The 14540-nt window shown below is 43.9% G+C and overlaps 1 protein-coding gene across 1 annotated transcript in view; it reads right to left on the reverse strand.

Annotated features, from left to right (window-relative positions):
- Nucleotides 1-14193, reverse strand: part of LOC127442391 (protein crumbs homolog 1-like) — a 41288-nt gene extending 27095 nt beyond the window's left edge. The window contains exon 1 of the mRNA XM_051700377.1: nucleotides 14061-14193. Within this exon, the coding sequence (XP_051556337.1) occupies nucleotides 14061-14121 (61 nt within the window). The 5' untranslated portion in view covers nucleotides 14122-14193. The remainder of the gene's footprint in view (nucleotides 1-14060) is intronic.
- Between the last annotated feature and the right edge of the window lie 347 nt (nucleotides 14194-14540).

Below are 14540 nucleotides of genomic sequence, written 5' to 3' on the forward strand. Positions count from 1 at the left end.
CCTTAATGGAATACTACAAAATCATCAAATTAATAACATTGTCTTTATAATATCAAAATTATTTTTCTTACACAGTACAAATGGTCTTTGTATATGAAACAATATAGCTGCCTTCACTGAAAAAAAGGGAAAACAGCTATACTGAAAATGACAAACTGGAACAGATCAACTTAATTCAATTATGTTTGACATGAGAACATAATTATATTGCATAAAGTCCAACAGATATTCAACACAGTCATCAAAAAATGATCTTCACCCAACATAATTTTTACAGCTTGCTCAATTAACTTATTTGGTCTCAACTTGATTTAATTGTTTACAATCCATTTTTTAATTTTTTTATTGATTTACATATTGAACACAGAAAAACAAAACATATATATACAGAATCAACATATAACCCCCACTATCACCCCTCCCCAACCCCACCCTGGCCCCCAACAACATCCCAGTGGTCATACATGATTATAGACACACATACAAAAAAATAAAAAATAAAAAAAATAATAACTCACATATCCAGCAACATCAGATATCCGCCCCATTTCTCCATAAACAAATTCAGTTTCCCTAGTCTTCTAAATGACCCTTCTTCAAAGGCCGCCACCCTCCCCATCTCCGAGCACCACTCCTGAAATGAGGGTGCTCCAGCCGACCTCCAACCACTTAAAAGAATCTGTTTGGCGATCATGACGCTGGTTAGGATCCAACTATTTATGTGTCTATTCTCAACATCGATGACGCCCCATCACCCAGAATACAGAGTCTGGGGCAAAATGAAACCTGAGTGCCCATTGCATCACAAACAAGACTCTGAACCTTCAACCAAAACTCCTGGATCTTAACACACCCCCAAAAGACATGGGTTATGACTCCATCCTCTGATTGGCATTGCCAGCAGGTGGATGTGTCTTTAAGACCAAGCCTATACAATCTAGAGGGGGCCCAATAGAATCTATGTAAAATCGTGAATTGCATAAGGTGCACCCTTGCACCTCTAGATGCAGACTTGACATTTTTTAGAATCCTAGCCCACTCTCCCTTCTCCAATACCAAGTTTAAATCTTTCTCCCATAATCAGAATCAGAATCAGCTTTATTGCCAAGTATGCTTACACATACAAGGAATTTGTCTTGGTGACAGGAGCTTCCAGTGTACAACAATACAAAAACAGCAGCAAGACATAGATATTAATAAAAAATAAAAAACTAATTATACACATATGTACAGACACACACATACATACATACATACACACATACACATGGGTAGTGCAAATCTAATATAATCTGTTATGTACAGTGCAAATACAAATCTGTTATATACAGTGCAAATGTTTTTTTGTTTTTTTAGAGGAATGAAATGGCAGAAGAGGTTGGATGTGTTGGATAAATATAAGAAAGACTAAACTGTGTATTGCACATAGTTATTGCTCAATGGGGCAATTTAACTGTTCATGAGATGGATAACCTGAGGGAAAAAACTTTTCCTGTGCCTGACGGTTCTGGTGCTCAGAGCTCTGAAGCGTCGGCCAGAAGGCAACAGTTCAATAAGGTAGTGGGCATGGTGAGTGGGGTCCAGAGTGATTTTTCCAGCCTTTATCCTCACTCTGGAAGTGTATAGTTCTTGAAGGGGGGGCAGGGGGCAACCAATAATCCTCTCAGCAGTCCGAACTGTCCTTTGTAGTCTTCTGATGTCTGATTTCTTAGCTGAACCAAACCAGACAGTTATTGAAGTGCAGAGGACAGACTCAGTGACTGCTGAGTAAAACTGTATCAGCAGCGCCTGTGGCAGGTTGAATTTCCTCAGCTGGCGAAGGAAGTACAACCTCAGCTGGGCCTTTTTCACAGTGGAGTCAATGTGGGTCTCCCACTTCAGGTCCTGTGAGATGGTAGTGCCCAGGAACCTGAATGTCTCCACTGCTGCCATAGTGCTGTTTAGAATGGTGAGGGGGGGTCAGTCTTGGGGTGTTTCTCCTAAAGTCCACAATGATCTCCACCGTTTTGAGCGTGTTCAGCTCAAGGTTGTTTTGACTGCACCAGACAGCCAGCTGTTCAACCTCCCTTCTGTATGCAGACTCATCGTCATCTCGGATGAGGCCAATGACGGTGGTGTTGTCTGCAAATTTTAGGAGCTTGACAGAGGGGTCCTTGGCGATGCAGTCATTGGTGTAGAGGGAGAAGAGTAGTGGGGAGACCACACATCCCTGGGGGGCACCAGTGCTGATTGTACAGGTGCTAGAAGTGAGTTTCCCCTGTCTCACAAGCTGCTGCCTCTCCGTCAGAAAGCTGGTAATCCACTGACAGATAGACATGGGAACAGAGAGTTGGTGTAATTTATTCTGGAGTATAGATGGGATGATGGTGTTGAAAGCTGAACTGAAGTCCACAAAAAGAATCCTTGCATATGTACCTGGTCTGTCCAGATGTTGCAGGATATGATGCAATCCTATGTTGACTGCATCATCTACAGACCTGTTTGATCAATAAGCAAATTGAAAGGGATGATTGATTGCATGACCACAGACGTCAGGGCGACAGGTCTGTGGTCATTAAGTCCTGTGATTTTTGGTTTCTTTGGGACAGGAATAATAATTGAGTATTTGAAGCAGCATGGGACTTCACACTGCTCCAGTGATCTATTGAAGATCTGTGTGAAGATGGGGGCCAGCTGGTTAGCACAGGATCGAAGACACGCTGGTGAGACGCCATCTGGGCCTGAAGCCTTCTTCGTCTTTTGTTTCTGAAAGACGTGGCTCACATCATCTTCACAGATCTTACTGCAAGTTGAGTAGCAGGAGGGGGGAGGAGGGGGGTTGCAGGAGATGTTGGTGTTTGTGTGAAGTGAAGGTCAGAGTGGGTGTGGGGTGTGAGATTGGGCCTTTCAAATCTGCAGTAGAATACATTCAGGTCGTCAGCCAGTTGTTGGTTCCCTACAGGGTTGGGGGTAGGAGTCCTGTAATTTGTAAGTTGTTTCATGCCACTCCACACTGATGCAGGGTCATTAGCTGAAAACTTGTTTTTCAGCTTCTCAGAGTATCTTCTTTTAACCACTCTGATTTCCCTGTTCAATGTGTTCCTGGCCTGATTGTACAAGACTTTATCTCCACCCCTTTAAGCATCCTCTTTGGCCTGACGAATCTCTTGAGAGAAGTTGAAGCTCCGTCCCCCAGACTCTGAATTAGCAGGGTGTAATACACTGATGCCTCATGACCTTTTTCAAAAGTAGTAATCACCACTCCCAAAGTATCTGCCGCTTTAGGGGGGTGTATTCTACTCCCAAAAATAGTACAGAGCAGGTGGCGCAGCTGTAAATATCTGAAGAACTGAGATCTGGGAATCTCAAAATGTTGAACCCAATTTTCAAAGGATCTCAACACTCCGCTCTCATATAGGTCACCGAGTGTATTAACCTCCCTCACAATTCACTCTGACCAGCAGAAAAGGGACTTATTAATACATAATTTGGGGTTCAGCCATAAGCTCGAGTCAACATTTAAATAAATGTCAGAATTAAACACTCTGGACACTTTTGTCCATACCGAGTGTAAATACGAGATAACAGGGTGTAATTTAACTTCTCCGGTTAGTTTGATAGAAAGGCTTTGCAATGGTGAAATAGGGGCAAGAACTTCCTGTTCAATACAAAACCAGGGAGGGGCTGTCTCAGGTGGAAGTGACCAATGAGCCAAATGTCTGAGACCGAACACATAATAATAAAACAAAATCTTGGGTAGGCCTAGCCCACCTTTGTCAATCGGCCTATGCAGCTTACTGAAATGTAATCTGGGATGTTTCCCATTCCAAATGAAGGACTTCACTATGCTATGAAATTGCTTGAAATAAGAGAGGGGGACATCTATAGGGAGTAGCTGTAGCAGGTAGTTGAATTTTGGAATACAATTTATTTTAATAACAATAACCTTCCCAATCATCGATAAATGTAATGAAGCCCACCTGCCCACATCGCTCAAAAACCTTTTTATTAAAGGGTCAAAATTAACTCTAACTAAATCACACAGATTTTCTGGGAATACAATACCCAAATACTTAATGCCCTGTTTGGGCCACTGAAAGGCACCCAGCTGAAAAGCCGTTATCGGGCAGTACGCTGTCAGAGACAAAGCTTCGGTTTTTGACCAATTAACTCTGTAACCTGAGAATTTAGAAAAGGAATTAATAATTCTGTGGAGGCAAGGCATAGATCTAGAAGGGTCAGAGACGAATAATAAAATATCATCTGCATAAAGCAGAAGCTTATGCGCCACACCTCCCGCCATCACCCTTGGAAAATCATCCTCCTTTCTTATCGTGGCTGCTAATGGTTCCAGGGCAAGACAGAACAATTATGGGGAAAGAGGGCAACCCTGCCGGGTGCCCATATCCAGAGTAAAATAATCTGAAATTAATAAATTTGTTTCTACTGCCACTACCAGGTGTCTATTAAATAACTTAATCCATCCAACAAAAGTATTCCCGAACCCATATATTTCCAAAATCTTAAAAAAATAATCTCATTCTACCATATCAAATGCCTTTTCGGCATCAAGTGAGATGGCCGCGACCGGAGTCTGATTATTCGGCACTGACCACATAATATTGATGAAACGCGTAATGTTATCAGAAGAGCTGTGGCCCCAAATAAACCCCACCTGATCTGTATGTATAAGAGATGTCATAACTTTACTTAATCGGTTATCCAAAATTTGACAATATAAAAAAGCCCTGATCATCAACGTTAGGTGCGTAAATATTAGCCAAAATCAACCTTTGCCCCTGAATTTCTGCTAAAACAATAATGACTCTTCCTAATTTATCATTAATCTGTTTGAGACATTTGAATTGTAGATGTTTACTTATCAATGTAATGACTCCACTGCTCTTACTTGAGCCAGCACTAAAGAAAACATGTCCACAACATATCTTCCCAAATTTTTCAGCTTCCTGTGGGGAAAGATGCGTTTCTTGAAGAAACATAATATCATATTTCTTACGTTTTTTATGGGGTGCCCCAACCCATTCACATTCCACATGGAGAGAGACAATCCACTCATATTAACATGTGACATTTTGACATATTAGAAAAAATAGATTGTGTGTCAAAAACAAGATTATAAAGACCACATTCCAACATTAGTGCAGCAATCAAACCCCAAACTTCCCCCCGAACAAACAAACAGAGAAAAGAAAATATGCGCATTAACCCGGCGCACGACAACACCAACCGGCGTCCATCCCTCTAAACTCAAACAGTCCATGTATGCCTACAAGAGTCCCTGCGACAACTTTGCCATCGGATTACTCAAGTCTGGTGCTTCTGTACAAATTTTGTGAGACAGAATTGCACAACATGTGTTTGATTGGACTCAAGATGGCACCGAGTATGGCTGCTGCGTTGCGAGCTCCGACACAACATAGTAATGTTTTGTTTGTTTTGTTCACAATTCTTATGTTTTTTGTCTTGGATGTTGTCTGCCTTATTGTCTACGACAGACAAACACTTTTGGACATTGGTTCAGCAATCTCACACCGTAAACCGGACTTCACATTCCTCAATGCCGACCCGCTGTTTACAAACACGCAAGCGGAGCCCTTTGTCTGGGCAGCACGGCCGCGGAAACGCAGGAGGAAAAGGGGAAACAGAGCCGGCGTTCTCATCAGAGTAAGACGCCACGCAAATCGACCCCCGCTACCCACTATTCTACTGGCAAATATTCAGTCTCTGGATAACAAGCTCTGCGAGCTGAAAGCGTGGATCTCTTTCCAACGAGATACAAGGGACTGCTGCATTATCTGCCTAACAGAAACTTGGATGTCTGCGGAGATTCCAGACTCAGCCATTGAACCCGCGGGGTTCTCCGTGCACCGAGCGGACAGAGCGAAAGACCTCTCAGGTAAAAGCAGAGGTGGTGGTGTATGTTTTATGATCAACAAATCCTGGTGTGATCAGAGGAACGTACATTCTATCAAGTCTTTCTGCTCTCCTGATCTGGAATTTCTTATGCTTCTGTGTCGACCATTCTGGCTACCGAGGGAATTCACAGCGGTCATTATCACTGCTGTGTACATCCCGCCACAAGCCGACACAGACCGGGCACTCAAGGAACTGTATGGGATTATAAGTGAGCAGGAAACCGCGCACCCTGAGGCTGCGTTCATTGTGACCGGGGACTTTAATAAAGCCAGTTTCAAATCAGTCGCACCAAAATATCACCAGCACATTAGTTTCAACACACGAGGGGACCGGGTTTTGGACCATTGCTACTTTCCGTTCCGGGATGGCTACAAATCCCTCCCCCGCCCACCATTTGGCAAATCGGACCACTCTTCCATTCTACTTCTGCCCGCTTACAGGCAGAAGTTGAAACAGGAAGCACCCACCCTCAGAATGATCCAGTGCTGGTCGGACCAATCAGATTCTACGCTACAAGACTGTTTTGATCACACGGACTGGGAGATGTTCCGGTCCGCCTCTGATGACGACATCGAGCTTTACACTGATAGCGTAATGTGTTTCATCAGAACATGCGTAGAGGATGTTGTTCCGACCAGAACTGTACGAATCTATCCGAATCAGAAACCATGGATCAATAGCGATGTTCGCGCGGCACTTAATCTTTGGACCTCCGCTTTCAATTCCGGGAACATGGAGGAGCATCAACAAGCCATCAGAACCGCAAAATGCCAGTACAGGAGTAAGTTTGAAGGACAGTTTAACACCACCAACTCTAGAAGCATGTGGCAGGGAATTAACATCATCACGGACTTTAAAGAGAATAAAAACTCCGCCATGAACACCACTGCCTCTCTACCGGATGAGCTAAATACTTTTTATGCTCGTTTCGAGGGAAATAGCACCGCCCTCGCGGAGAGAGCTCTCGCGGCTGAAGCTACAGAGGTTAGTTCACTCTCCGTCTCTGTAGCAGATGTAACCCGATCCTTCCGACGGGTGAATATCCGCAAAGCCGCGGGCCCAGATGGCATTCCGGGCCGCGTCATCAGAGCGTGTGCGAACCAGCTGGCTAGACATTTTGCCTGTTCCAAAACAATCAAAAATAACTTGTTTAAATGACTGGCGTCCTGTTGCTCTGACCCCCATCATCAGCAAATGTTTTGAGAGACTAATCAGAGATTACATCTGCTCTGTATTGCCACTCTCTCTTGACCCGCTGCAGTTTGCTTACCGCAACAACCGCTCCACTGATGATGCCATTGCATCTACAATACACACTGCTCTCTCCCACCTGGAAAAAAGGAACACTTATGTGAGAATGCTGTTTGTAGACTACAGCTCAGCATTCAACACCATAGTGCCCTCCAAGCTAGATGAGAAACTCCAGGTTCTGGGCTTAAACAGCTCGCTGTGCAGCTGGATCCTGGACTTCCTGTCAAGCAGACGCCAGGTGGTTAGAATAGGCAGCAACATCCCCTCATCACTGACCCTCAACACTGGAGCCCCGCAGGGCTGTGTTCTCAGCCCACTACTGTATTCCTTGTACACACATGGCTGTGTGGCAACACATACACTATATTGCCAAAAGTATTCGCTCACCCATCCAAATAATTGAATTCAGGTGTTCCAATCACTTCCATGGTCACAGGTGTATAAAATGAAGCACCTAGGCATGCAGACTGCTTCTACAAACATTTGTGAAAGAATGGGCCGCTCTCAGGAGCTCAGTGAATTCCAGCATGGTACTGTGATAGGATGCCACCTGTGCAACAAGTCCAGTCGTGAAATTTCCTCGCTACTAAATATTCCACAGTCAACTGTCAGTGGTATTATAACAAAGTGGAAGCGATTGGGAATGACAGCAACTCAGCCATGAAGTGGTAGGCCACGTAAAATGACAGAGCGGGGTCAGCGGATGCTGAGGCGCATAGTGCGCAGAGGTCGCCAACTTTCTGCAGAGTCAATCGCAACAGACCTCCAGAGTTCATGTGGCCTTCAGATTAGCTCAAGAACAGTGCGTAGAGAGCTTCATGGAATGGGTTTCCATGGCCGAGCAGCTGCATCCAAGCCATACATCACCAAGTGCAATGCAAAGCGTCGGATTCAGTGATGTAAAGCACACTGCCACTGGACTCTAGAGCAGTGGAGACGCATTCTCTTGAGTGACGAATCACACTTCTCCATCTGGCAATCTGATGGACGAGTCTGGGTTTGGCGGTTGCCAGGAGAACGGTACTTGTCTGACTGCATTGTGCCAACTGTGAAGTTTGGTGGAGGGGGAATTATGGTGTGGGGTTGTTTTTCAGGAGCTGGGCTTGGCCCCTTAGTTTCAGTGAAAGGAACTCTGAATGCTTCAGCATACCAAGAGATTTTGGACAATTCCATGCTCCCAACTTTGTGGGAACAGTTTGGGGATGGCCCCTTCCTGTTCCAACATGACTGCGCACCAGTGCACAAAGCAAGGTCCATAAAGACATGGATGAGCGAGTTTGGTGTGGAAGAACTTGACTGGCCTGCACAGAGTCCTGACCTCAACCCGATAGAGCACCTTTGGGATGAATTAGAGCGAAGACTGCGAGCCAGGCCTTCTCGTCCAACATCAGTGTCTGACCTCACAAATGCGCTTCTGGAAGAATGGTCACAAATTCCCATAAACACACTCCTAAACCTTGTGGAAAGCCTTCCCGGAAGAGTTGAAGCTGTTATAGCTGCAAAGGGTGGGCAGACGTCATATTAAACCCTATGGATTAAGAATGGGATGTCACTTAAGTTCATATGTGACTAAAGACAGATGAGCGAATACTTTTGGCAATATAGTGTAGCTCCAATGCCATCATTAAGTTTGCTGATGACACGATGGTGGTAGGTCTGATCACTGACAATGATGAAACAGCCTACAGAGAGGAGGTGCACACTCTGACACACTGGTGTCAGGAGCACAACCTCTCCCTCAATGTCAGTAAGACAAAGGAGCTTGTGATGGACTTCAGAAGAAAAGACAGAGAACACAGTCCCATCACCAGTGGAGAAAGTCAGCAGCTTCAAGTTCCTGGGTGTCCACATCACTGAGGAACTCACATGGTCCATCCACACTGAAGTCATTGTGAAGAAGGCTCATCAGCACCTCTTCTTCCTGAGACGGCTGAGGAAGTTTGGAATGAACCACCACATCTTCACACGGTTCTACACCTGCACTGTAGAGAGCATCCTGACTGGCTGCATCTCTGCCCGGTACGGCAATAGCACCACCCACAACCGCAAAGCACCTCAAAGGGTGGTGCGAACTGCCAGACACATCATCGGAGGTGAGCTTCCCTCCCTCCAGGACATATATACCAGACAGTGTGTGAAAAAAGCTCGGAGGATCATCAGAGACTCCAGCCACCCAGGCCATGGGCTGTTCTCACTGCTACCCTCAGGCAGGCGATATCGCAGCATCAGGACCCACACCAGCTGACTTCATGATAGCTTCTTCCCCCAAGCAATCAGACTTTTGAACTCTTGATCTCCCACGATCAAAATACATTAGCACTGCACTTTATTACTCTTACTCTTATATCTCACACCGGACTGTCATAAATTATAATACTATTATATTATATTCTCTCTTAACAACTTACTATCAACCGACAGCCTGAATGTCAATACAGTACAATACAACCTACTGTACATTCTATATATACTATATATACTTTGTTTTGTATTATTGAATAATGTGTATCTATATTGTGTGTATTGTATACTGTACAGTGTATATTATTATTTGTATATTGTGTTGTGTGTAATTATGTGTATATTAGACTTTAAATTGTGTTGTGTTAATCTGATGTTTATTGTAAATTAGTATATGTCTCATCACTGTCACGACTGCTATGTTGCTTGGAACTGCACCCAAGAATTTTTACACACCATTGCACTTGTGTATATGGCTGTGTGACAATAAAAGTGATTTGATTTGATTTGATTTGATTTGATGCTAGACAGTTGACGCTGAATCTCTCTCGCCGCATTGTCCAAACCGAGTCCCTGGTCTGCGGCTCTGTCTGCAGTATCAGCTTGAGCACCTAAGTGTCTTTTAATGTCTTCAGAGCCTGAGGATTCTGAATTTTTTTTACATGTTGTCTTCATAGAACATGGATCAGGGTGTATAGAACCTCACCGATTTATGACATTAAAAGTATTAAAAAATAGCAAAGTGCGCAGAGCTCACCGTTCACACGTCCAACCCTCGCATAGCGCCACGCGACTCCCTACAATCCATCTTTATTCACTTAATCCAATTGTGTTAGGAATATGTGAATAATATTTGTTGCATCAATGTATTGCTATAACCGGGCAGGGGATTTCCAGTTCCCAGCATGCTTTGCATGGGACTGGATTGGGAGTGTACATTTTAAAATTAAGTGTTATTTTTATGTATTTCTATGCATAAACAAGTAGGAGACTTGTTAGTGTTTAATGTTCTGTTATGCTGGGGTTTAGATGAGTTTCTATCATGTTGAATGTTTTTGTAGGTTGCCATTGTGGAGAAGAGTGGAGTTAATGGTTAGGTCGAGGTTGTGTACATTACTTCTGAAAAATCTGTGTGTATTGCTTTTCTCGTGAAGCAAATAGCCATCACTACAATGACTGATTGGAGATCTGTAAACTTACAGCAGCACCATACTTGTTAAGTTTTTGTCATGTGTTGTAGCTGAGATGAGACAGGAGGCGATGGATCTAATTGCAGTCTTTTAATAAAGATGATGATGGTGACACAAATAAACATGAGGATATACACAGAACAATCAACCATAAACTACAAACTAACACATGGTTTAAATGGACTAGAACTGACAAAGAGTGAACAAAACATGAGGGTATATATACAAACAAGTGTTGATGAGGGAATGGAGAACAGGTGAGGAAGATGGGGAACAGATGGCTGTGATGAGGGCAGTACATCGTGGGAAATGTAGTTCATGGTAAATTGATGACAAGACAAAATCTATATCAAAATAAGAGTCCTTGAGAACATAACGGTGACACACTGTGACAGTTATACAGTACAAAATGATATATAGAATATGCTAAAGTGTTTGTTGCTAGGTAGTAGCAACAAACTACCTAGCAACTACCCCCCCCCCCACCACCCAAAGGGCGAGTCCTGGCACCCACAGATGGAAGAGGAGGGCAGGAAGATGCAGATGATGAGGAAGGATCCAGGGGATGATTATGAGGTTCAGGAGGAATTGGTGGATGATCAGGTGGGCAGAAAGGAGTCTGGGGATGATCAGGAGGCCTGAGAGGCAGCCACAGAGCAGGGACAGGGTTGGGAGACCTGGGAGACGGCCTCAGGGACAGGGTCGGGAGGCTTGGGAGGCGGCCATGGAGCAGGGACAGGGTAAGGCAGCCTGGCCGCAGGAGGTGGAAACTTAGAGGGCGGATCCAGAGGCAGAGCAGCAGGAGTAGGGACTTGAGATCCTAATGGTGGAGCTGGAGATGGGTCCGGAGATGGAGCAGGCGGAGCTGTGGGAGGTGGAGGTCTCTGGTGGAGCCGAAGGATCGTAGAGCCGAGGCGTAGCCAGAGGATCAGAGAGCCAAGGTGGAGCCAGGTGACCGAGGGACCAAGGCGGAGCTAGGGGACGAGGGACCCTGGTGACACCGATAGGCTGGAGGACCACGGTGGAGACGAGGGGATGTAGAGCCAAGGTATTGATATTTATATTTGAGGGATCAGAGGGCCAAGATGGAGTCGGAGGGTCGACAGATCCCCTTGTCTGGGAAGTCACCAGGGGCGATGGTCTAGCCGGTGACTTGGGTAGAAACGGCTGATCAGAAGGAGGAGGGGGAGGAGCTAATGTCCTGTGTGGAGGCAATGGAGGAGAAGGGGCCATCGTACTAGATGGAACCAGCAGTGGAGGAAGGGCTTGGGTGCTGGACAGAACCAGCGAGTCCATGATACTGGACAGAACCAGCGGAGGAGGAAGGGCTAGGGTGCTGGATGGAACCAGCAAGTCTATAATGCTGGACGGAACCAATGGAGGAGGAAGGATACACAGGGTGGGCACATGGGCAGGAATTATCTCCAGGTCTATTAGCTTAGCGAGAGCTGGCTCTGGGATGGACGAGGCCTGCAACGCTGGCTCTGGGATGGTCGAGGCTACAGGCGTTGGCTCTGGGACGGTCGAGGCTAAAGGCGTTGGCTTTCGCTCGTTAACTGTGGCAGGCGTGGGCTCTGGCTCGTTGGCCGTGGCAGGCGTGGTGGGCACTGGCTCGTTGGCCATGGCAGGCTTGGACGAAGGAGCTGTGGAAGGCTTGGATAAAGGAGCCATGGAAGGCTTGGTCCAAGTGGCCATGGAAGGCTTGGACCAAGGGGCCATGGAAGACTTGGACTAAGGGGCCATGGAAGACTTGGACCAAGGGGCCTTGGAAGGCTTGGAGCAAGGGGCTATTGAAGGCTGAGGGGCATTTACTGTGGGAGGTGATTCAGTGTCCTCATCCGACTTACCCACAGTGAAAGGGGAGTTACAAAGTTTCAGAGCCACCACCACGTAGTAGCACAACATCCATTGAGGATCCGCCAGAGGAATCCATGCCCTTAGTGCACTATGAAGACCTGGAAGAAAACCACCAGAGAGTGGTCATTATAGTGCACCAAGTTAGCCAGTTCTAGAAACTCACGGACGTGATCCTCAACTGGACGGTCCCCTTACGTAAGGAGGAGAATTCTTACAGCTGCTAGATCCATATTGGGTCAGTTCTTCTGTCACGTGTTGTAGCTGAGATGAAACGGGAGGCAATGGATCTAATCGCAGGCTTTTAATAAAGATGATGATGGTGGTGACACAAATAAACATGAGGATATGCACAGAACACTCAACCATAAACTACAAACTAACACATGGTTTAAACAGACTAGAACTGACAAAGAGTGAACAAAACATGAGGGTATATATACAAACAGGTGTTGATGACGGAATGGAGAACAGGTGAGGAAGATGGGGAACAGATGGCTGTGATGAGGGCAGTGCATTTTGGGAAATGTAGTTCATGGTAAACTGATGACAGAAGACAAAAACTATATCAAAATAAGAGTCCTTGAGAACATAACAGTGACACACTGTGACAGTTATACAGTACAAAATGATATATAGAATATGCTAAAGAGTTTGTTGCTAGGTAGTAACAAGCTGCAAGGTTCAATAGAGTTATTAGAACAGATCAAGTTTAAGTTAGGTAACTCAATTAATTTAGGTTTTCCCTACACAATTAATTTAGGTTTTTGCTACACAAAGTATTTGAGTAGAGCCTACAGTTTAATTTAATATCATAGAAACTCATTTTCATTGTGTGGAACCAATGTCCACAGTTGAATTAAGTTAAACCAACAGGTTTTTTCCCCAGTTTTTTTATTACATTGCATGTGCTTTTGAATACAAAAAAGTTTGAAACCCCCGGATTATAAGACTATAATAACAATATAATTATAATAATAAAACTTGTTTTATTATTATTATTAATCTTTTAATTTAAACTGGTAAATGATTTTTTTTTTTTTTATAATTTTGGTAAAACAAAGGAATCTTCTGACATAAAGAAGAAATATTCAAGATTCTTTACTATATCTAGGTTTAAAATGTAAAGGTTGCTGAGCTTTTTGCAGAGTTCTACAATTTCTGTGTGGGCCTGTCCATATGGCATGTTCAATGTACAAGTATTATATTTGAATTATATTTTATATTTCAGAGTTTGTTCAAAACATTGCTGTATTGGTCAATCCATGTTGCCAATTTTATTTTTAAATTGTTCTTTGAAGAATACATAAAGACTCTCCAGGACTGGTAAATCACTTGTGTGAGGATTTATGGAATAGTAACACTGTATCTTGTTGAATAATTATGCTTAGGCTCAGCACTGTTACCACCATAGACATTTAACCCCATATTATTAGTGGTCAATCAATATGGGTTTGTCCTCTTGAACTTTTGAACTTTTAGTTACATCGTTGCTTAAATTACAATTATAGTTTCCATGAAAATCCTTAATGTTATTGATTCTAACAATAACATCTTACACACTACAAGCAAGTTTCTGCCATAAGATCTTGATGAAATCAATCTTACCTGCACATAGCAACAGTGTGATCCAGAGAGATATGCTCGATCTTGACATGATTTTAGTCATATGAGGCTATCAGGCAGGAGATATAGAACTGGCTTTGCAGTGGACTGGCTATTACCACCTGCAACTTCCTTGCTGCTTCCTCATTCATGTGTGTTTAAGGCTGACTGCCTTCACACTGGGTTCACTGCAAGCCTTGGGATTATGATAATGCACTTACAAGGTTCCTACAGCTAATCTGAGAAACCTCACGCATCCTCGCCTTATGGATTTATAATGCACCTCTGATATTACATAAAACAGATAAGATTCTTTTGTAATCTGAATGAAGCTACTATTAGAACTATATTATAAACGCATACTTCACTGTTTGGTTCTTGTTTTGTGTAAGATAACTGATTTAACAAATCATACATTCTTATTCTCATTCATTTTTATTACATATGTGTATATTTCTATACATTAATAAAACATATGCAGTG

This window comes from Myxocyprinus asiaticus, chromosome 6 (genome assembly GCF_019703515.2).
Source record: "Myxocyprinus asiaticus isolate MX2 ecotype Aquarium Trade chromosome 6, UBuf_Myxa_2, whole genome shotgun sequence".
In the NCBI taxonomy this organism is placed as follows: domain Eukaryota; kingdom Metazoa; phylum Chordata; class Actinopteri; order Cypriniformes; family Catostomidae; genus Myxocyprinus; species Myxocyprinus asiaticus.